This window comes from Nothoprocta perdicaria, unplaced genomic scaffold, assembly GCF_003342845.1.
Source record: "Nothoprocta perdicaria isolate Ctin4 unplaced genomic scaffold, notPer1 scaffold_155, whole genome shotgun sequence".
NCBI classification, from domain to species: domain Eukaryota; kingdom Metazoa; phylum Chordata; class Aves; order Tinamiformes; family Tinamidae; genus Nothoprocta; species Nothoprocta perdicaria.
The window spans coordinates 1445735-1470362 of record NW_020454705.1 but is presented as its reverse complement, the minus strand read 5'-3'; the positions used below and the strand labels follow the sequence as shown (position 1 = coordinate 1470362).

The following is a 24628-nucleotide window of genomic DNA, read 5'->3' as shown; positions in this document are numbered from 1 at the left end:
GAGGAAGCTAAAGCTTTTAAGAAATATGTTTTAAAATTATGGCTTATATAATCAGATATAATAGTTGAATTTTAAAACGAAGCTGTGACTTATTGTATTTCTGTGTATTTTTTGCCTTAGGGGTAAATATAGATATTATTTTTTTCCCCTGCTGAAGGTAGCCTATGGGTGAAAAGATTTATTCATATGAGTATCAGATTGAAATAAGTCTTCTCAGAATAAAAGTGCTGATTTTGACTTTTTGGGGGTGTATTTTCATAGCTGTTTAATATTATTCCTTTACATAAAGAGAATGCAACAGACAAATGTGTGTGTCAAATACTCTATGCTTTGCTGCTATTGCTATTAAGGAATTGAAAGTCATTAAAAGAAATGATTTAATATGCTAGAGTTATTAGAACTTGACAAACTTAACAGTCCTTATTAAGTGTGGTTGTTGACCTATTCAAAATGTAGGTTGTTTCTAACCTTGCTTCCAAAAATCAGATTTGTATTTGTATCTCAGATTTCAGTTTGCAACCTCATCCTCAAATCTCACAAATCTCAATTGCAGTCTTACATATGTTAATAAATATATATGGAATTTTGTTGGAAAAGGAGCTCCCTCATACTCTTCCAGTCTTGACTGGGGTAGGTAGTTAGCTGTAGAAGCCAAGAACTGTGCTGGGCTTGGTTTGTGTTCGTCAGTCATTCTACATGATGGACTTATTTCATTTTAGGTTCTTAATGCAAGCTCAGATTGTCTGCAGAGGTTGAGAGGCTGTTGTTGCAGGGGCAGCTGTTCAGAATAGGGATGTTTGGACCAGCGGCTTCATTTAGGGCAGCATTAAGGTAAACAAGCAAAAGAAGGCAAATTTGGTGGCCTTAACTTTGGTGCTAACATTGGTGCTATCTAAAGTGTTCAATTTGGAAGTGTAGTAACTTTAATACTTTTTTGTTTATCATACCTCAGTGGCTTGACTTTCTGTATGTCAGGGTTAACAGTTCTGAGCAGACATTACGCTCAGAATTTCTTCTTTCTGAAGTTGCATTGTTTTGGGTTTTTTTTTTTCTACAACTAATGGAAAATGGTGTGAAATGTACAGGAGGGCTACTTGTGCATAAATTATATAAATCTGCATACCGTCTTTTTTGGAAATGCATTTTTATTTTGCTACATGTTATTTTGTGTTTCTTAGACCTTTCAGGACTCTTGATTTCCTAATGATAACTAGTTGGGCATTTCGGTTGTCATTCCCAAATCTTCAGAAGTGCTGGCCTCGCGTTATTTTTATGAGATTTCTTGTTGTTCTCACTAGGTTTTGTCTGAGTTTGAACACAACATATCCTCACAGTTAAATTATTTAATAAGTGAGATCGAAACTCAGATCTTGATTTAGCGACTGAGTTGGATTGGAGTTCAATCATGAAAATAATACCAGACAGTCCCTGTCTATATAAATTCTAATAAAGTATTGTCTGATTATAAACCCCAGCTGGAGAGTTTTTACAGAGTCAATCACATCTAAAAAATTCAATTTTGTTAAGTAGCTTAGAACCATAGAATGCCGAAGGTTGGAAGGGACCTCAGAGGTCATCGAGTCCAACCCCCCTGCTCACGCATGGTCACCTAGAGCACGTGGCACAGGGCTGCATCCAAGCTTAATATTAAAAAAGAAATTATTGAAGGACTGAACCATGACCTCGGTGTTGATTACAAAGTTTCTTAGATTTGAGTCCATGGATGTTAACTTTCTCCCTCAGGTGTCATAGTAGTACAACAGAAACATTATTAAAGGTGCTTTAAATATTATAATTTTGCTTATTATGTATGGATGATTACCACAGTTTTCTTAATGGTATGAGGCATCCTTAACTGAAATCCTTATAAGAACATGGGTAGCACAATTTTAACTGTTAAAATTGTCTTTCTGATGTTTTGTTTTTGTTACCTTTATGAGCCTTTACATACATACTTGCAGACACTTAGCTATGCCGTTGTCCCTAAAGTAAAATAATAAGGCTGAGACTTCAGGCAAATGACAGGAGAAGAAAAATATAATAAAAGGAGAAAAGGAAAGTTCAATTCTTCCAGCTTTCTGAACTCTTGTGGAACTGGAGCTTGGACTAACAAGGCCTGGAAAGGAAGTGTTCTGCTCATTCTCCTTATAGCAAATCTGGCCTGGGGGAGGAGGAGCCTTTTCAGAAGCTGCTTTGACCTTCTTGATGCCCGAGTTCTCTAACTGAAAGCATCTGCTGTGGTGAATTTCTGGAATACTGAGGTTCCCCAAAATGACTTGTGGGTTTGGAATTAAACGGCTTTTTAGGGGTGTCTTTAAGCTCCAAAGTTTGGCAGAGGTACCTTACCTATGCCTAAGTCCTTATCTGTCAAAAGACAGGTAAGCCGATGGCATAGCTGATGATATCCAAGCTCGCCCAGTTATGCTTAAATTAGATCTTCAGTGGCAAAGGTCAACTCGGAGAAGTCACATTTAAGCAACAGATGTAAAAATACACATTTTTGATTATGATGGTTGATCTCTGACCGCTGAAAGTATAAAAATTCTATGCTGAGTTTCCTTGCATAATTTTGTGTGTGGTGAATTCTCCCGAAGTGTTGGTCACTTGCGTTACATGGAGTTTTCTGGAAATGGGAAATGTGCAAACATAGGAAACTGTCATGCAAGTATTCCTGTATCTGCAGCCCTCTGTAGGCTGTATCTACATCCATCAGCCTTTGATGATGATTTTTTCCATGATTTGTTTAGCACTTTTTAATAGTGTGTTTCACGTTAACACAGAAATATATTAAAGCAGTGGTTTAGGTGTGGTAAGGAAGCACTTAAAGATGCTAAATGTGAGAAGCAGCGAGACTTGTGAACCACACACTAATTTTGACTAAATGTAACAACAAACTCATCTTTTGTAGGTGCTTATACATCCTACAGAAATGACCCTTTGTAGGTGCTTATACATCCTACAGAAATGACCCTTTGTAGGTGCTTATTCAGTGTGGTCAAGATGGTTTCTGTCCTTGGTAAATGAGGAAAGTTCTTACTGTGAAACTCAATGGACATTCTTTCCAGATAATAGATCATTTTCATAGATCTTCTCTGAATTATTTACCCCATAACATCTATTTTGAAGAGAAAAGCAGAATTGTATGTTACTGTATTGAAAGAATTTAAGACTGTTAATGGCAGCAATGCCATCTCGGTTCTCATGTCAGATGAAGGCTTTGGGTAGGTAAGAGAATATTTTTCTTCTATTTTTCCTCTAATTTCCATTGGGAGTTAAAGTTCATTCAGTGAATATTTATTTGCCCTGGAGCTGAGATCATAATTTTTTGCCATTAAATTCCAAGTCCTTTGTGGCTCTGTTGTTTTCCAGGATTCCCCTGCCCCTTCAGACAGGGCAGTATGTGCCATGCGCCTACTTTATTGAAATAGCCTTTGGAATTTGGCTATGTGAAAATACAGAGTGGTCGGTAGGAATAAGACAATCCAGTATATAAAGGACCTGAGCATTTATTGCAGGTTTTGTCAGCAGTGGCCTACGGTCCCTTACACGGTAGCCCAAGGCATATTGCCCCAACCTGAGCGTGCAGGTTGCTATAGGGCTTGCTCAGAGCTGTGCTGCAGGGTGATATTTCTGCATCAGCAGTGTTGTAGGTCTGCTAATTTAAGAGCTTATCAAAACCATATTTTGATAAATCGTCATGGTGTTGGCGTGTGACAAAGACGAGAGTTTTGATTTCCCTGTCAGATTTCCTAATCTAGAATGGCAGTGTTAAAATTTGGTGACAAAAAAAAACATTTTTAAGAATTTTAAAAAGGCATTCTTTTTCCTGACATTACCTTTTGATGGAAAACAATCCCCAGATCAGTACGCTCAAGAGCATTTTATTGTGGTTTTGCAAATGCATCAAACCCTTCTGCAGTAGAGTTTTTGCCAAGCAGTAGCTGCTGAAACCTTGAGGAATGTGATCTCCCTACGTTCCCTCTCCAAAGGTTTCTATCTGTTAGTGATGCCGCTCTCATCTTGGGTGCCTTAGTCCTTCCTCTCTCTTTCCTCACACCTCTACCTTCAGCCAAGGGGCCTGAGCCCCAGCATTTCCTTCAGTGGCATTTTTATCTGTTCCTCCATCCACAAAGATTGGATTGATCTTTTACCCTGTCACTGCTGAGTTTTTATTGGAAAGAATCCCATATATCCCCTTGACAGGGAGACCTGCCTTGGACCAGTTTTATTTTCTGTGTTGTTTCTAGCCCAAAGACAAAGTGATAGAATCTCCCACCTTTCTGCTAAAATGTTATAGCCTTTGTATAGGCTCCTTTCCCTGATGGTTCTCTCGAGGGGGAAGAGTTGATGCAATTGGAGCACAGACCCAACTGGAAATGTGAGATGGAGTTTGGATTTATGGAAAGATTTATGGAAGGGCAAGAAATGAATGGATAAATGATGGACAGCAAAGGGAGATAGGTTAAGAGTGGAATAAATACTGAACAGGTTAATGTTCATAAATACTGAACAGGTTAATGTTCATAAATACTGAACAGGTTAATTATTATATAGAAAGCAGAAAGGATACACAGATACGTTTTAAACAGGTAGGTTTTACCAGCGTACGAGGAAAAGGAAAATATGAGTGGAATAGGAATAAAATCAAAGGTCTAGTAAGGTAATAAATAAATTTCATTTAAAATACACTTGAATGATAATATAATGAGTAATTTGTTGCAAATGCTGTGACTATGAACAGTGCAAGTGGTTTCTGTATTACATTCTGCTGTTCCCGGTGCCCCTGTGAGCAGCTCTGCTCATTTACTGCTGCTCTGTAGGGTGGCTGACTTCTGTCTTGCTCTGGTTTGTCCCACAAATTGCTGTGCTGAATTCTGTCCCAATATTGGCAGATTTCTGAAATTAAATTTAATTGAGTTGTTTTATGCAATGAGAACTCTGTGCAGTGCCTTTCTATAAACCTGTTAACTTGCTGATAACTCGAAAGGATTGTTGTTAAACGTATAGAAGAGGAATGAATTGCAGTAAGTGTAGGCTAAGATAATGCAGACAAGCTAATTCATCATTGTACTACTCCTGTAGTAAGATTTACTGTTTGTTTACTAGTGCTGTTGAGTAATTTGTTCTCCATGAGCTTCTTCAATTTATGAAGATCTACAAAAGCAGTGACTGACAGTTTGTTATAAGAAAAAATGTTTTGAGAACAAAAGAGAACTTTTTTTTTTTTCTGACCATAGATCTGAGTAACTGTCAATCCAGGTTTGATACAACTGTTAAAAGCAATGGTGAGGGAGTGCAAGGTGTATTTTTTATGGAATCAATCTCTATATTTTTTCCTTTGTATTTAGAAACTGGCTCTATAGATGGAAAAAAAATGCTGGTTTTGTGCTTTTCTTTCAGTAATACTTTTTTTTTTTTTAAAGATACAAGTATAAGTTATTCAGGATGAAGGCATTTAATCCTTAGCCTTTCTTTCAGCTGAAGGACGTGCAAATGAAAACCACTTGTAGCCAAGTGTCAGGAAGAGTTGCCTGTTGATAGAGTGTGCATCTGAATAGCTCTGTCTGCTCATATTGTATTGTAAGATTTAAGTGCCCCTCGATTACTGCAGAAATCTTTTGAATGCACAATTAAGAACTGCTGGTCTGAGTCTGTATCTTAGCCCCTGGCATTTGATGTTTATTTGTGGCTATATATTTAAATACATGCAGTTAGGGACGTGGTTTGACCAGCGTGGTGATAATGGGTTTACAGTTGGACTTGATGATCTCTTTTCCAACCATAATGATTCTGTGATTCTGTGTTATATCTTTATAGTTTTGAAACCAGTACAAGTGTTGACATTGGCAAATCACTTAATTGGTTTGTCTCATCTTTTCCCTTTGTAAAGTAAGGAATATTGTTGGCTCTTTAGGCTGCTTTTAGGGAAGCAAATATAAATTCTCATTGGTTATTGAAAATTTCAGCAAAAATGTCTATTTTTGGTATGTTTACCTACTGTCTGTTGTGTTTACTTAGTGTCTTTTTTTGTTATGTTTGATCAGATACAAAGAAGGTGGTGAAGCTCTGTTAGTCCTGCTTCCTTCGGAAGAAAAAGGCATGGTGGAGCAACTGGCGCAGCGGAAAGTACCTGTCAACCAGATCAAGTGAGTGACTGGTGGCTTGTGTGGAACCGGCCGCCTTCCGTGCGATCCATCTGCACAGTCGTGATCTAGTCGAGTGCCAGTAAGGCAACACGGATTGCCCCGAGTCAACCAAGCAGTGGAGTTCATTTGTTTTGGGCAGTATTTGAGGAGGAACTTCTTCCCTGTGAGGGTGGCAGAGCCCTGGAACAGGCTGCCCGGGGAGGTTAGGAGTCTGCTCCTCTGGAGATCTGCCAAAGCCGCCTGGCTGCCACCCTGTGCCCCGTGCTCTGGGTGTCCCTGTTGGAGCAGGAAGGTTGCGCTATATGATCTCTAGAGGTCCCTTCCAACCTTAAATAGTCTGTGTGATTGTAGTAAGAAAGGACCTTGAGAGGTAATCCCTTCCATTCCACTTCCCAAAGGCACGATCAGCTCCACAAATCATTCCTGACAGACGCTTGTCTAACTTGTAATGAATATCCACACAGTTTCCCAAGGTGATCTTGTCCATACTCAGCAGTTCCTGCCATTAAGGGTATTTCCTCAGGTATCTGATAGGCATCTCCCTTGTAGCAATTTAAATGAAATATTTCTTTTGTCCTATGCCAAAAATATATGGAAAATGACTTATTCCCTTATTCTCTGCAACTACTTTCTACCTAATTGAACATTATCATGCTGTCTTTTACCTTTCTTTCTGGAGATTAAATAATTACAATTTCTTTAATCTTTCCTTGTATGTTTCTTTAGGCCTCTTATCGCTCCTTGTCTCTTCATTAGTTCCAGACTATTTTTTTCCAATTTGTCATGGTCTTTCTGAGTCAGTAAGTTGAAGGATAGGAAATAGAAGATAGGACTAAATGATCATTTTTCATAGTGGAGAAGGTGTTTCAATGGAGTTGTGTAGAGGTTTAGACTAAACGTACAAATTGAAACGGACTTTTTAGAGTCACGAAAGGACACAGTGATACCATGTAAGGATGAAAAAGCATCTATCTTTCAAGTATCTATTAAGTGCAAAATAGTGCACATGTAAGAGATTAAAAACCACAACTGTGAGAATAGTAAATAAATAAATAAAAAGAAATCTGTGGTGATTTCTAATTAGCTGTTTTAAATAGGAGGGAGTCCTTTGTTCTCTGAGGCTGTCAGCCTGATGCTGAATCCAATGGGCAAACAGAATGTGAAGGAAATAAGGGAGAAGGGTTGAAGGCAAGGCAGAAAAGATTTGATGGTGTGACTAATTTTGAATGCTCACAGAGCTCTGGTTACCACGTGCCGAAATGCCAGAGAAGAGCGACAAGTAAAAATTAGTTTTTGTGCAGGTAGACGTGAGGGGATTAGGGCTGTTTTATTTTGAAAAGCCGTGATTTGAAGGGGAAGACAGAACTCTAAATCTGAAGATAATTAACTGTATGCAGAGAGTCTAATAATTGTTTTCTTTTAATATCAAAACAGATAATTGCTTTTGATAACAAATTGGAGTGAAACTTTAATTAAGCGATTGTCCTTACCTCACCAAATTAAACCTTCATGTCCCACACAAAACTATGCTCTGTTCTTTGAATTCTAGTGTAAAGAATTTCTTAAAATGTTATCTTTTTTTATTCCACTTTCTGTACATGTTTATGTACAGTATACAGTAATAAATAGCATACTTCAAAGCATAAATATAGCAGTAAACTACTTTGGAGCTGTTAAATATTATATACATATTTATAAGCAGTCCATAATTTTAAAAGTTGTGGATGCAAGCTGTAAACTCAAATTATTTTCAGCAGTACTTGGAGACTGCTTCAGTGCAGTTAATTCTCTTGAGTGCCAGTGAAGAAGCGCTGCTTCCCAAGGACGTGTCCTGAGAGGTTTTGGTGCCTCTGGAAAGCATTACCAAGGGAAGAGGCGCCGCTGGGCCTGGSKCYYSSKSRGGAAAACGCCCAGCAGCTGGAGCGGGAAGGGGCTGGGGCTCCGGCAGGAAAACGCCCAGCAGCTGGAGCGGGAAGGGGCTGGGCCGCGGGCGGAGTGTCGCGCTAGGCCCTCCAGTTTGAGCTGGTCTGCAGCCATCACAGTGGAGCGTTCCCGGCCGGTTCAGGCTGTGGCGGCCTTTGAAACGGGAGCTCACAACTTGCAGCTTCCAAGTGCTGCGGCTGTCTGTGTGTTTTCTGTGCTGGAAATGGCAATACTGGCATTTTTAGATCTGCAGCGCAGATCTTCTCATCAGAAGCTGGGGTTGGAAAGGAGAAATGTAGTCAGGTTCCCATGGGTCAGAAAATTTTGGATTTCTGGATTTCTAAGCCAGATAGAGAGCAGGCCTCCCGTTGTAGGGTGCCGTTTTGGCAGGGTGGTGCCTTTTGTTCCTTTGGGGATTATTTTTTGTTGGTTTGTTTAATTCCACTTTGAGGGCATGAAAGGGAGCGTGTCCGGTTCAAGCAGCGCTTCCCTCCTCATGTTGGAAATGGGAAGGGAGAGGAAAGCAGAGCATCAGCCAGCAAACGTGGAGAGCAAATGTGCCCAATTGCTCCATAAAACCCAAGGAAGCAGAGTCGCATTTCCATTTTGGCATAGCCAGGTGTGACAGTTTATGCAACCGGTTGCCAAAATAGCAATGTCAGTCTGTAAATTCAAAATGTGTACAGAACAAGGAGGAAAAAAAACCAGAAACAACCTAGATAAAAGGACAGGCCATGTCATAAAATCATTTTTTTTCTTCCCATTGCTTGCTTTTGCTGTTTTTAACAGTTTATAAGCTATGATATCATTCAAGTTTTCTGTATTTATTAGGTTTGTCTCTCCAGATAATTACATGTACAAAATTACCATAAGCAAGAAACATGCCAACTCCTTATTAAAACAGTCCATTTTAGCAGTGAGCAAGTCCACATTTCTGGGCTCCCAGGACTCCAAGAGGCTGGAGGAAGGGTGTCATGGAATGATACTGGAGAGAGAAGAATGCAGTATTCTGGCTTTTTAACAATACTCAAATTTGCAAATTTACACGTTCATTAACAAACATGTAACCTCCGAACATGCTCGGGGCACATAGGGATGTGTTAACATAACTTCAGATTTACATCAGTTTCTTACCTTGTGCTCACCTGTAAAATACCAGTATCTTATGACTCTTCCATGCCCTTTTCTTATAAATTTCAACAGAATTCCTGAAGCTAAAATCTATGTGCGGGCAACAAAACGTTGCCTCCTGTCTTAAGTTTATTTTATGTTGTGCTTGGAGCTCCACTGGCATATTATGTCCTTTAAATATTTAATCACATTTCTACAGTATTCAAGTAATTTTAGAAAACAGGAGTACCAGTGGGCCCAGGTGAGGCCTGGGAGCTGGTGTGGGCTTTGCTTGGCAGCGAGTCAGTCGTGACTACAGCTGAGCACAGCTCTAAGACCAGCTTTGCATTTACTTAGAGATCTCATGTAGACCATGTTTCCCCTGCGTATTTATGAGGATGTGAGACTGCCAGATGTTGTGTTGACATCAAGTTATGGTACCTGCTGTTTCTTTCCTGTTCGTGAAGCTTTTTATCCTGTTATGAAGAGTAATTAAATTGATTAGTTGTGCTCTGCTTCTGACTGAACTATGTTGGCTGTTACATATCTGCTTTTTTATTCCCTTTAGGTACTTAGTGCTTTTTTCAGTATTAAATTAAGAAAACTAAACCAAACTTTTTCTGCCCTTTGAAGAAGAGTACTGTGTTTACCTGTTTTATCTCACAGAATTTCATCTGCCTCAGATGGATTCTCAAAATAAATACAGCTGTATCTCAGAAGTTCTGATGGATTTAGTAATTGCGAGGGAGCAAATTTCTTTTGACCCGTCTTTTTATCTAAGTAGCTGTTTCCCTGTGATGTCCTACTGTGGTGTGAGCTGAGGCTGTGGTGCTGCTGCTGTCTGCTCTCTGGTTGCTGCTCCCACTTTCAGTGAAGATGAGGGGAAAAAGACACTGAAAAGTTAACGGGTCTTGATGCCATCGTAATACGTTTCACATAACAGCAGTCTCTAACCATTTTGTGGGCTGTCTTGCTACCAGAGTTGGTTGCTCTTTGTTATTTGTGTTGTCCCTTTTTTGCTCTTTATATGACATTTTTTGCATATATTTCTTATTTTATTCCTAGATATTCATGGTTTATTTTATACTTGCCCTCAGTTCTACATGGAGGTTTTTTCTTGGATTTTAAGGGATTTCACCTGTTGATTTCACCTTGCTGCACTTTTTGCTCTGTCTATATTTCTTTGGCAGTGAGGTAGTATATTTGGTGTTTATATCCTTATGTATTCAGAACAAATGATCTATTTGCTTGAAACTGAAACTCGGGCATTTGGTCTTTGACTGCACAGTAGCAAAATGCTCTTGTCTCTGCTGTAGCTTTCTACCTGCATCTGACAGAGAGGGGAAATCTGAGTAGTGAGGAAATTCTAAGGGGTAAAGCTCGATGCTTTTGTAAATTAAAGGAAAAACATTTTCAGTAATGCAACAACAGATGCTTCTTCACTGGGTCAGTACCTTGAGGAGACCTTAAATCTGCTCGTATATATAAATCTGTTCGTATATATTATGATATATATGCTTTATCATATATATGCTCACATATAAATCATACATATGTCTGCTCATATAAATCTCAATATAATTTACTTTTGCTCACCTGAATATAGCAGAAGTATTTTAATTTAGGTACTTGCAGGCAATGAATCTTAGTTAAGCTTTGAAAAATGATGAGAAATTTCCTTATGAAGGCTGCTACGCCAGTGTAGAGTGCTGTGTAATTCATTATGTGTTTTTGTTTCTTTCCCAGCATCTTTATGAATTCAGGAAGTATTTTAATTTTTCGGCTTTTTTTTAATGACTTTGTCTTGGAAATAGTTTCACCTCCTTGCAAGCGTGCCCTGGATGAAAAGTCTGAGCTTCTGTTGGCCACCTCTATGTTACTCTGTTCAGGTGTGTCTTTTGTTGTGAATATGGTTCCAGTCTAACCTTGTTCAGAGAAGTGAGCGTTTTATGTGTAGTAAACCAATGTAGAGGAAATGAAGATAACTCGAGGAGGATTTAACAGGAGCTTGTTTGTGTATGTTCTAATAATTATTTGTGTATGTTCTAATATTTTTTTTTCTTTTTGTTTTGGTTTGTTAGAATCAACCCTGAAAAGCTTACAGACATCCAAAAAAGGCTGCAGGCCTTTTTGGCTCAAGATCAGGAGTTAAAAGAGAAGGCTCAAAGGGTAAGTTACCTGTGCTGGGCTCTTGAGCCACGCTGGTTGAAGAGAACTGCTCTTGCAATAACTGATATGTGTCCTCCCAGTAGTGCTTGGAATTGCTAATTTGTTCTGTTTTTAATCTTTAAAACCTTGCAATAGTGGAAACAATTATCATGTCTTTGCACTTGATGGTAAGTGTGTCTGTGAGGTCTGTGTGAGCTAGGTCTGAGCCTAGGCTCATGCCCCTAGTACCTGAAGAGCCACCTGAAGTCCTGCTGTTGTGGCAGTTACTAAGACAGAGGTGGGAAAATACTTCATTTTAGAGCCTTGGGCATGCAAGTAGTTACTGCTTCATAAAAGCTTGTTTTTATGGTTTTTTTTTGAGTCTTTTCCAACTGTTTGAATTGAGGTTGGAGGGACCTCAGCAGGCTGATGAAGTGGGCTGACAGAAACCTTCCATGCTTGCCCTAGAACGTGTCCAGCAAAGCCTTCTGTGGTCTTTGTGTTGTGTATTTGCATTAAGCTCTTCGTGCTTAAATCTCATGCTGGATGTGGCCCGTTCTTGAAGCGCTGCAGATACCACGAGCCTGCTGGTTCTGCAGTCTTTTAGGAGTTGAAGTTAAGGTGCAGGGAAACAAGATAAGAGGAAAAAGTCCTAAAATCTTTCAGATCTTTTAGAGATAGAGATGAATTTTGAGGAGTGTTCTCAGAAGCCAAATGATGAGACATTGGGAAGTGCAGAAGCCTGATAAAGATGAGAACTTTTCAAGGAGAAGAGTGCTGAAATTTGGCTTAGTGTAAGCTATTCTGCTGTGCCTGCTGGGTAGGGTATCATGAGAAGCGGATCATGAACATACTTAAAAAAACATACAAGCAAACAAAAAGTCCCCAAATGCCCACTGCAGTAAATAATTTATAAACTCATCTGGGTAGATTAATGTTGTGGATACTAAGTCCTGTAGAACATCCTTCCTTCCATTGACTGTAGAGGGAACTGACAGGACCTCCCCTTACCCAGGGGGTAAATGAAGGTTTTACCCAGGGAGGTTGTGGAGTCTCCTTCTCTGGAGGTCTTCCAAACCCACCTGGATGCCACCCTGTGCCACATGCTGTAGGTGTGCCTGCTTGAGCAGGAAGGTTGGACTAGATGATCTGTAGAGGTCCCTTCCAACCTTAAATATCCTTGGATTCCTGTAGACATTTGCTGGGCCAGAGCAGTACGGTACTGAAAAAGTGTTCTTAAATCAGACAGAATGCCTAGGGAAGTTGCTGAGAGCTTTGTGAACAAAATCCCTAAGGAATAGTCAGGAGTCTGTTTGAGGAAGTGTTTTTGCCCTCAGAGCCTGCCGTGTTGCAGTGCACAAACCAGTGCTTGCAGCACGAGCAGTAGCAGCGCGGGCTTCGTCGCGTGCGGCCTGGGGCGGGCCGGGCAGAGCGGGGGCACCGCAGCCACCCCGGGAAGCTGCAGCTCCCCACGTGGTATCAGAAGCGACAGGGCAGCTGCCGGGGGGACGAGGACAGTAGGAGGAAGCCAACAGCATCTTCCTCGGAATGGCAACAGAAACAGAGGGAAGAGGTTGGGTCCTGACTTTGACTCTTTAGGATCTCTTACAGAGGGAAAGATCAGTCTAAATTGAACCAAATAAAATACTGGCAAAGCTTCAAAGTAGCAGCAGGATGGAATCAAACAAGAGTCTTCTATCAAGGTGACAGATAAAATGTTGAATTCATTTTGAAAATCCAATCTTTATTACCCCTGTAAGCCATTTTTATTGTCATTTTTCATACGTTCAGGGCAGTGCTGTGAGGTCTTGCAGAAAAATTGTAAATAGATTGAGGTTTTGAAACTCTTAAAATGTGGACAAGTGGGTCATTGCAGCAGATGCTCCCCCCTAATAGTATATTTACTATGTAAATGCCCCCTGCAGTCTTCCGTACTGAAACTCTTCCAATCTGAACAAAACAGCAGCAGTATTGCAGCTGAAATCTTGACCTGGGAACCCCATTAGGAATGTTGGATTTGTCAAAGACGTGTGTTATGCTGCCTATGCTGCCTCGTTCATGCTGGAAACATCTTAACATTTATAAGAAATAAATTTCCTCCTGGTGTTCCAGGATGGAGCAGCCAGCCAAGTCACAGCACAGATAGGTACAAGAGTCTGGCTAGGATATATTTCCTGCACTGATGACATAAGATTTAAGTATTTTGACCCATCACTTCGGAGCCCAAATGTGCAAATCCCCTAGAAGTTTATGCCTTTTTAAGGAGGTGAGTCATCTAATGTGATCACATGAATGTTTTATCCCACACTCCATTCTCTGTAGTACCTGAACTGGGTTTTCTTGGAGTTGTCCACCCCTAAAATTAATTGAAACAAATAATTAGGACAAGAAACTTCACTTTTCCAAGAGGTGACCTTTTGAGGTGAGCAAGCACAAGAAAATTTACTTCAGTAACAGAGATTATTGAGCAACTTCAAAAGAATTAGCTGTTACTTCACTCATTTAAAAACTATGAGTTCTTATTTCAACTTAAAAGCAACTGGATGTGCTTCAACGTCTGCAGATTTTATGACAGACCATTTTAAATGGAGAGGAAAAGAAAAATAACTTTGCTGTCTTTTGGTTTTTGTATTTGTTTCTCATTAATCCAGACTCTTCCAGGGTAACTTTACTGTAAACGGAGAGTATGTAATTAATGCAGAAACAAATATTGAAAATAACTCCCAACCCACAGGTTTCTGGGCTGTATCTAGTAGATCAAAACACCGAGTTGCCAAAAGATGGCTTGGGGAATGTTGGGACCTCAGTTGTGGGAGAACTGAAAATTGTTTTGCTCTCATTAAATCCTTAAGTTATTTTTCCCTTAAGGGAAAGTCCCTTAAGTCACTTAAGTTCCCTTAAGTGGCGGGCAGCATTTCCAGGCGGATGGGAGCAGCGCCGACATTCCCACTAATGTCCAGCGCGCTCGGCGCCTTGCACGGTGCACGTGAGGAAGCGAGAGTTAGTGCAGAAAAAACAGGAATTAACATGGAATGTGGGACTGCAGGAGGCCATCTCGGAGTTCTGCTAAGGATTGGGGAAGCAGTGGGTTCCCCAAACGACTTCTTTCCAAGCGCTGCCCCAAAACACCCATCACAGGGTGCTGCATTGCAATAAACTCTGTGCCTCACTGACTACTAACTGTAACTTACTGCAACCTCTCGGCTTTGGCAGCAAGAGGAAGCTCTGAAGTTTTATGAAGCGGTTCTGTATGGATTTCGTTTGCTTACTGCAGTTGGAATGGGAATAAACTGTAAGGGGATATGTCTAGTAGTATGTATAAGTGACAGTAGAGGTATTTTCATTTTGAGAATTGCATTGATGACCGTGATATACTACATAAAAATATAAAGAGGAGAAGCTCTATAAGAAAGGAAGAGTGAGATTCATTCCCTGTGGTAAGGATGGAGGAAAGCATGAGACAAGATCAAGTTGTCCTGTTATGCAGTACTTGAAGTTTTCCTCGTGGAAGTCTGAGATTAGTGGGAACATCCGGCACGGACTCACACTAGTTAATGTTGCACAGGGAGTGGATGTTGGTCAGCTCAGCCGAATTCACTGGCTGCATTTTTGCAATTAGCTCATGGCAGGTGCAAAGTTAGGTGAATTATTCAAGGCTACAGGGAGTGAAAGCAGAGTTAAGTAGAATCTACTTTGTCAAATGTTCGTTAAGATTAAGTCAAGCTGTCTTGGATAACAGCAACAGTCTTGCTTATTTACATGTAGTTCTGAACCAACGTTATAAAAAGCTGTATCCCCCCTACCCCCCAAAAAAATCACTTATGGTGTTTTTTTTCCCCTTTTATTGTTTTTTTTTCTTTTTTGGGGGGAAAATAAAATGACATAGCACTGCAAATTTATCCAATTAGTGTACTTCTAATGAAATATGAGACTATTTGAAGTTCAGTCACTTTCATAGTAGTGATACATTTTGGCTAATCTTGGGTATTGGGTAGAAGAATTGTAGTATTGGGTAAAGAATTCCAGTGTGAGCTCAGTACTCGATCAGTTACAGAACTGCAGTTTGTTTTATATGTTGATCAGTTAAACAGAAGTATTTTACAAGAAATCTTTTTCCTTGCAGTGTTTTGTATCCTACCTGCGCTCAGTTTACTTAATGAAGAATAAGGAAGTATTTGATGTTTTCAGATTGCCTCTAGCAGAATATGCCCTGTAAGTATGACCATTGGAAAACACAGTATTTAAAGTGAGACATTTATAATGGAAAGTGTTGTCATGCACAATAGCTTTAAGTACTTAATGCTTGTACCTGTGCTAACCCACACAATCTGACATTCTCTTGTGTTTCAGTTTCATTCCTATGGTGTGCTTTTGCTTATTTTCAAAGACATATTCTAAATAGAAATTCTGTGAAACAAACAAAAACCCACTGCATCTCTACAAAGAGGAAGAACTTAAAGTAAAAGCAACAGTAGTGTACAATGCAAAAGATGGAAATTATGAAATAAGAATACAGAATATATTTTTTTCTTCAGACTCTTAGCTAAATGTGGATGTATTTGGTATATGGCTTAAAAGAGAAATTTGAATATGTAAAGATGATATATTGTGATCTCGCTTCACATGTGACTTGGATGTTGTTCTTTAAACATAAATCCCATGCAAAAAAAACCAAAACCCAAAAAAACCCTAAACAAAAAATCAAACAAACCAAAAAAATCAACAAAAAGGCCAGAAAAACAAACCAAACAACCAAAAGCTACCACCTATCTTTGGGGAAGACTAAACATTTATGCAGTGGATGGAATGCTGTATATGTATATTTTGCCAGTTGACTCTGGCAGGTTCATTTGAACAATGTTGACCATCTGAGACCATTTTAAAACTCTACATTTTAGAGTAACCTCATGGGGGATAAGGTATTTGGAAGGGAGCAGGAAGGTGCTCCAAGATGTATGATAAATTAATTCTGTGTCTCTGGAGTTTCATACAGATGGGACTTGAACCGTCAAGCTTGTCAGTGTGTGGCACATTGAACTAAATTGTGACAAATTACCCAAATGTAGAGCACCTGGGCCATGTGCTGTGCAGTAATTAACTTGATCATTTTCTGAACTATCTGAACCTTTTAAGATGCCTTCTCACCTTATGAACCAAAGTTTTTTTTAAAGACAGAACTTGCAAAACCCTTAAAAAAGCATTTCCTGTGCTGAGGAAAAGGGATAGTGGCAGGATTTTCAAGAAGATGAAGATTTAGTCAGGTGCTTAGACTTAGTGGGATGTGCTCACCAATTTCACCAGTGTATTAACAAGTCGTCTAGTAGGTGGTGGTAGTACTTCATTTAAGGCATTCTACTGTCTCTGGATTTCAACATGATGTGTTGTCTAGTATTTGATATTTACGTAGGCCGAGTCATTCTAGATCAGTCATTCTGACATCCGTGCCAGGATTTGGTCCTTCATGAAAGAGGATTTGAATCTCAACTCAGCTAAGTTACTAATAAGTCACTTCTGTAATAAAATGGGAGAAATTAGATGAAGTTTTTATGTAGAGTAGACATTTAGGGCTGTGAGATATATGGAAGTTTAATCAAAAAGTCAGAAGATACTAAATCTGGGAGACAATTTGGAAGTTCTGCTCTGAGGCTGTGAACTCTTTCCACTGACACTCCCTTTTCCCCGCTCTCTAGACTGTTAATCTACCTAAAACCCCTATACCATCCCCTGGCTTTCAATTCAATGTACATGCCGTAGGCAGATACTGGATCAGGCAGCTTAAGGAGTCTGAAATGTGCGGTGCCCAGTAATCTGTTATCTTATATCTGAATTCTGCTTTCAAAAAGCAGCTCTGTGATATGGGGCATTCACAAGCTCAGGGTAAACCCAGAATAAGGATCCTGTCTTCCTTGGACCTTCCTCATGTATTCTCCTCGAAGTACTGAGCCCTTCCACGGGGATTTGCTGCTTGCTCGATGCGTGTTGCATCTCCAGAGGTTCTGCAGAGAAAACTGGCTGCTTTGCTCCCCTGTCAGGTTTGCATTTTGGTGCACGGGGCCGTTGCTGCTGTTGGTACTGCTGCCTTGCATCGTGTGTCTGCATGGAGAGTCTGTTCAGCCCTGCTTTTGGAGTCCCTGCTGAAAAGGAGTGGTCCTTTTCTTAAATAAAGATATATATTGTGGAGATTCATCACCTTCAAGCTTCCATACGTTAGTATTCTGTCTGTATTCCCTCATAGCAAATTGCATGCACGGCTGGTTGGCTGGAGGAGCTTTGTGCAAGCCTTGTGCTGGTCTTTGCAGAGCCAACCTTTACGTATTTTCAGGAGAGCTTCAGTTTTGGGATAGAAAATGAATTTGTCTTTTAATTGCAAAGGACACCCTTGCAACTCAATGTAAACAGATGGAAGGAGGGAAAGGAGTAATTAGTTGCTCTCTTTTCCTGCACAGAAGATGAAGGGAATCTAAATATCATACTCCCCATGCATTTTATTCTGTGAAATGCTGACATATCTCTCAGTCCCTGGGGGTGTATTTGAGCAGGCAGTTGCCCTAAGGGGCTGATGAGCAAAGTAATTTTCTGTGCTGCCCTCCAGGAAGAGCAGAGGAGGAGGCAGCGTGTTCCTGTGTTTGGCTGTGTGTTGGTACAGAGCGGATAAAGGAAAGCAGGTAGAGATCAAATGACCTGGGAAACGGGGGAGAGGCAGAGCAAGAAATGCAGCTCACTGCCTTAGCCGTGTTGCCTGCGGGGCTGCAGTGCCCTTGGGGCTGGGCTGGGCCCTGGAGCGGGGACACCCGCCCCGTGTGTCCGTGTGTGCCTGCCCCGTGTGTCCATCGTGTCCGTGTGCGCCCGCCCCTGTGCTGCCCGGAGGCACCGGCGGCGCCGGGCCCGGCCTGTGGGCGCAGGGGCCGCCCCTGCCCTGCCCTGTCGCTGCCTCAGCAGCGCGGGGCTCCCCGGGCCCCCCCAGAGCAGCCCCGGGCCTGGCGGGACGTGCGCGCCCGCGCGGCCACTCCTGCCCCTTGCACGGCCCTCGTGAGGGGCGGCTGAAGGGGCTGGGGTGGTTCAGTCTGGAGAAGAGGAGGCTCCAGGCTCTGTAACTACCCAAAAGGAGGTTGTAGTGAGGCTGGGTTGGTCTCTTCTCCAGAATAACTATGGAAAGGACAGGAGGGAATCACAGGAGGGTTGAGGTTGGAAGGGACCCCTAGAGATCACCCAGTGCAACCGCCTGCTCCAGCAGGGACACCCAGAGCACGGGGCACAGGGTGGCAGCCAGGCGGGTTTGGAAGATCTCCAGAGAAGGAGACTCCACAGCCTTCCTGGGCAGCCTGTGCCAGGGCTCTGTCACCCTCACAGGAAAGGAGTCCTTCCTCACATGGAGATGGAACTGCCTGTGTTGCAGTTTGCACCCATTGCCCCTTGTCCTGTCCCTGGCCACCACCGAGGAGAATTTGGCTCCTTCCTCCCTACATTCTCCCCTCAGGTTCTTAAACATATTCTCTTCTCCAGGCTAAACAGGCCCAGGTTGCTTAGTCTTTCCTCATAAGATAGGTGCTCCAGTCCCTTAATCATCTTTGTCGCTCTAGGCTGGGCAAGTTACACCAAGGGAAGTTCAGCTTAGATATAAGGAAGAATTTCGACACGTAAGGAGTGGAGAAGCATTGGAACGGGCCGTCCAGGGAGTCATCGTGCGTGGCAGTGTTCAAGAAGTGTGTAGGCGGGCGCTTGGGGACGTGGTTTAACAGGCATCGTATTGAGGGGCTTGTGGTTGTCCTCGGTGATGTAGAAGGGCTTTTCCAACCATAGTAATTCTATGATTCTTTTCACTGCCCCCTGCTTCCCTCTCCTTGCCTCAGGCTCCTTGGGTCAGAGTTTTCCTCTTGTTCTGGAGGATTAAGAGTCATTTTAATGTAAAACTTTCTTTCTTGAAACACAGACATACAGCAGATCATCTCCTTGTGGTTGTTAATGCGGCCTTTGGAAAGCGCGGTGCCCTGCTGGCAGTTGCTCATCATGAGCAGGATCCCACCCAAGGTTGGCTGGTCGGATAGGGACGCAGCAGAAGCCGCCTCTCTGTTCGCTTTGTGCATTCAGCAGAGCCACCTGGGATGGCTGCTTCATTCAGGCTTAGGTCACTTCAGCTGATTTGCTTTCTCCTGCTTTCAAATATTTGCACATTTTGTCTTCCAAAAACCTTTTGAGTGTGGATGTAATATACTGCAAGGCAAATGATGAACCTTTTTTTTTCTCTTGAAATGGACTGTGGTAGTATTTAATTCTCTGGGTGTGTTTCAAATCACAGCCTGTTCTGTAGTAAAGAAAATCCCTGTGCTATATATATATACAGATATGTATTTTTTATAAGTAATCTAAAACTCTCATCTTTTTAAGGAGTTGAGAACTATGCACAGCTTTTGAAACAATCTGAATAGTGGAATATCAAAACTACGTTAATGCAAACTTCCTCAGATCTTTGGCTGCATTTTAAGTCTGAAGGCACCATTCATTTGAATTAGTTCTTTAAAGGTTACTGTTTTTTGTTGGTTTGTTTTCTTTCCTATTTCAATAGCAAACAGAATTGGTCTTCTACTTAAAACCCTGTAATATCCTTTCTGCAGACCTTCTGTTTTAGTCTTAAATTATTTTCTAAAAAGCACCGTGCCTTACTTGGTTGCTTTTACATATGCCCTGCTCCATATTACTTTACAGGTGATGTCTGGCCATTTCAGTTACTGTAGGTGAAGAGAACTGTGAGTGTCAAGCATACTTTGTTTATAGCAGGAAATACTTAGTTTAGCTTTGCTTTTTGAAGTTGATTTAAACATCTTTTTAAAGGTGTTTGCTGCATAAAAAGCTATCCCATTCCACCCAAATTTGAAAGAGGATTGTTGGTCAGCTGAGTTTGTGTTGCAGCTTTCAGGCTGTCACAGTCGGAGGCCTGCATTATACATTTTGTGTGGGTATGTTTAGTGTTGTGTGTTGGAATTTAACAAATTCCACTAGGTAATTTGTATGCTTTTCTTATTTTTGTGTGGTGATCTTTCGTATTGCTTATTCTATAAGGGTTTGTGAATGCTAGAATCAAAAGTCAGGAGAAGAATGGCTGTAACTTCAGTTTGAGGAGGATTGTAGTCTGAGTGGCAGCTAATGAATAAATGAAAACTGACTTTTGCCCATTAGAGCTGAAGGGAAGAAAAGCTGGTTTATAAATTCATTTTTTATATATGACTGAATTCTAGATTTGACAAATGACTAAAAGAATGAATTTTAAAGAAACTGTCAGAATCTTACCAGGAGAAGCAACTTTTAGCAGTAGTTTCTCAAAAAGATTTCTCCAAAACGATTCTCAATTTGGCATATACTTTACAAAAGGACTAATGAGTCAAAATACTGATATTTTTCTGAAGTTGTATAATAAGTGTTTGTAGGATTGTTTGTCCATAGCTGTTATTTAAGCTTAGTGTCGTGTAGTTCCTTAAAAACTGAATCTTAAAAAAAAAAAAAAAAAAAAAAAAAAATTGTATTTGAATGAGCAGAGGTGTATTGAAGTTCCCTTTCTTCTGGGCTGTTCTTCCTGGCTGGTTTGTTCTAGCTTCTCTTTGAAGAGACCAAAGAGTTTTGGTGCCTTTTTGTAGCAGAAATGGTGCAGTTTGGTGCTCGCTTTGCAGGAGTGCAGATGAAGTGCTGACCAAGTGGGGAGCTTGCAATGAAAGGCCAGCCTGATGCACATGCATATACATGTGTGTGTATGTATGAGAGGTGAGGTATATAGAGGTATATATCTATGAGAGGTATGTGTGTATAAGAGGTTCCGTAGGTGCTGTACAACTGTCATCTGTAGTACTTTGTCAACCGTTAAAAACTCTAATTATGTTGCAAAAAATGTTACAAAACCTGGAAAAGAGAAAAGATATCTGCTTGCCTCTTGCAAATAATATTTTTTTCCTAATTCCCCTCCCTTTCAGAAGAGGGAGGCTGCAAGTTCACTGAGCTTGCAGTGATCTCTTTATGGATATTTTACTGTGCCTGCATTGAGGCTCAATTCCTGATTTGAGTCTCCTCCATCTGCTGCAGTGAACTGTTAAACCTCCTTTGTTTGCTATTTTTGTTTCAGTTAGTCAATAGGCCGAACTTTAACGTGTAATTTCGTTGCAAAGGTAATTAGTGTTAGTTGTCAAATGCTGTCACAATTTAAGATTGCTTGTTGTTCCCTTTTCAGTCCCCAAATGTGTTGAGTACAAATCCTCTCAGCAGTGCACAGGCACTAGGTGCACAAAATGTACTGAAAACTTAACTGTGAACAGTTTAAGAAAAAAATCTATTTGCTTTCAAGTGCCCCACTGAACCGTTGCTGTTAGTTGCTTGAAGAGAGACACTATCAGGTCATTTTGGGGGGGGGCATTTTTTGCTTTTGAGCATGATGCTCCTCCTGGTGACTGCTCTGTCCCCTTGGCTGCTGCCAGCAATTCAGGCACTCCAGGACCTCCAGGCCCCTCTTGCTGCTCTGCAATAAATTTTTGACTGCTTCAGGGTCTGTTTTTGATGACATTCATGCCCGAGCCTTTATGAGTTGATTCTTTTCCTGTGGTGCAACTTGGGTTTCTCTGTTCGGAGAGCTGTGTAGGAGCTGGAAGACAGAACGTGGTGCGCTCGAAGCACTGGAGGTGGGGGTAACTGCCCAACAGTCTGCACTGAAACAGGCTGATCTTTCCATATATGTTGGTGTGTGTACATACACATCTGTGTATACACACACACACATATATATATATATGTGTGTATTTATAAATGTCCATTTGTACCAATACTGTCCTCCTGTTACGTGTCTAGTGTGGACATTTGAATTAGTTAAGTATTTTGCCCATTTGCTAAACATGAATATTACTCATTACGCCCAGGGTGTCTATTGTGTGTTTTTAAAAGCAGCTCTGGCCTGTGTCTGTAATAGAGTACCAAAGTCTTCCCTGGTATTTTATTCCATTAACAGAGAGGCACATTAAATCAGAGAGAGACTTTACTATTGCTCTTGAATTCATGGTGGCAAGTGTCACAAATTACATCCATAATTTTAGTAACTGCCCACTAAAGTCAGCTACTTCTAAATGATCTGTTAGTTGCTGTTAGTTGGAGACCAGTTTCCATGCAGTGCTCTCTGGTATTATTCCCATATAATATTTGCATAAATTTGTTTTGGGATAATTTTTAGTCCTTTTTGGGGTGTGAATAGACTTTGAATTGTCCTGAATAACTGAGTGAAAAAGTCCTGCTCTTGGCTGTGTTGGTGCCACGGAGATCAAAGCCTCTCAGGGCAGGGGCGAAGCCCCCCGGAAGGGGTGCAGCCAGCTGAGGCTCCCCTCCAGGGACACAGGGGGGACAAACAGCTCTCAAATTCCCACATTTAGTCATTCCTTCATATCGATTTTATTTGGATAGTGAGGGGCAATCGGTACCTCAGTCCCTGACATGACACATATATTTTCCATACAAAGCTGTACTGGTGTTTCTTCTGCCATATCGCATTATAAACAATATTTAATATGCTACTGCTTTTAGCTTTATAGGTTGTTTGTTTGCTGTCTTCTCCTAGTACCTTTCCTAATCACTCTTATCCTTCTGAGTGTTTTATTCCCCCCCTTATTTCATCTTTCTTTCTCCCTTTCATGTTCTCTTGCATTTTCAAGGTAGAATGTCCTATTACACGTCAAAAAATCCGTTTGATAAATACCTTGGTTAAAATGCATAAATATAAATTACTGTAGTTGCATTGAAAGCACTGGAGCCATTGATGGGGGCTTCTAGTTCAGTGCAACTTTGGTTTGTGTCAGCCAGCCCTTCCGAGCAGTTGTTCCCTTCCCTCCCGCAGCTCGCTGGGCCTCGCCGTGCCGCCCCGCGTGAGGTTTCTGCAGAAGGCCCAGAAGCAGCGCCTGGAGAGCACTGAGGGGACACATCCCTTGACGGAGGCAAAGCAGAATAAAAACACCAGCTCCTCGGGAAGCAGGGAAGGAGCAGAGGAATCCAGGACTCCTTTCAGTGGGAAGGCGTCTGTTGACAAAACAGCTGAGGAGGACGCAAGGGAAGACACCGGAGAATATCCTTCTTCCAGCGAGGGTCCCGGTGACAGTGAGCCTGACGAGGATTCCAAAGGGGTTTCGGAGGCAGGAGAGGAGGAGGAGGCTGCTGTGTTGAGCAAGGTTGCAAGTGTGGGCTCCGTGCGGTTCCTTGAAGATGACGATGATGACGATGATGCCAGAGACCTTGACTTGCTGACGGTGAAACGGCAGAACGTTTTTGGCGTGGAAGCTAATGAGAACCCAGCCCTGGTAAGTGCATGTTATAGGAAAACTAGTTAATCTGGATGATTTTGTTGGACAGGCTCCAGGTAAGGAGGAAGAAAAAGGACAAAATTAAAGAATAGCCACCTGACCAACTACGTAACTGGTTTAATTTATCAAAAACTACTTGAATACCTAGGAAAATTTGCCATTTTTATTTCTTTCACTTACTGCTTTGCCTGTACCTTCCTCAAATAGCTGCAAATTTGGTCAAAATTTTGATGGGTGCTGCAGTCAGTGGCACTGGGAAACCCAGTGCCCGCTGCAGTGCACGATGCGGCGCTGGCTAATGCAGCTCTTAACAAATGATCCTGAACGATCCTTTCAGGCAAAGGTTTCTCCTTTTAACAAGGTGTTTAGGCACACGGAGGGAGAGGGGACACCTCGTGCAAAACCTGATTCTAAAGGGTTATTAAAAGCACTCGTATAGATCTTTTCCTTGGCAAGTAGCTTTATATCTTGGAGTACCTCCGTGCTCCTTGTTCTGAGAAATGATGTTTTTATTTCGTCTTTAAATACAGTGTTATAGTAAGGGCTTTTTTTGTGCTTAGAAAAGATGAATTTGATAAGAATACATTGTGTTTTTTCTGTCTTCTCCTACTTAACAACTAAAACTGTAGTAAAGAGCAAGTGAAATGGCCATCTGCTTCGGAAAGGTGTTTTTCTTAATTTATATGCATGCAAAAGGAACCTTCTGTTAAGCAAAGTGTTTAGTTTTCCAACTGATATTTAAAACTTTTCCTGTGCTGTTATTTAACAGAGAGAGGCCTCACCCTAAACTTAGACTGTTCAGCCTGCTCGCTACACTTAGAAACAGAATTTCTCCTTTGGTAAATGGCTGATAAAACAATTTCTAGGCTAACTTTATTGAAGATGAATAATTGTGCAGTAACTTAACCCTTCCTCCCCCGCATGCGTGTGCACAAACACATGCCCTGAGGAGACAAAAATCTTTAAAATTCAAGGTTTGGGGTT

The 24628-nt window shown here is 41.2% G+C and overlaps 1 protein-coding gene across 1 annotated transcript in view; it reads left to right on the top strand.

Annotated features, from left to right (window-relative positions):
* The window catches only part of LOC112943775 (probable ATP-dependent RNA helicase DDX10), a 52915-nt gene extending 28642 nt beyond the window's left edge, over positions 1-24273 (top strand). The window contains exons 11-14 of the mRNA XM_026035034.1: positions 6045-6146; positions 11261-11348; positions 15451-15539; positions 23185-24273. Of these exons, the coding sequence (XP_025890819.1) occupies positions 6045-6146; positions 11261-11348; positions 15451-15539; positions 23185-23671 (766 nt within the window). The 3' untranslated portion in view covers positions 23672-24273. The remainder of the gene's footprint in view (positions 1-6044; positions 6147-11260; positions 11349-15450; positions 15540-23184) is intronic.
* Positions 24274-24628: the final 355 nt, after the last annotated feature.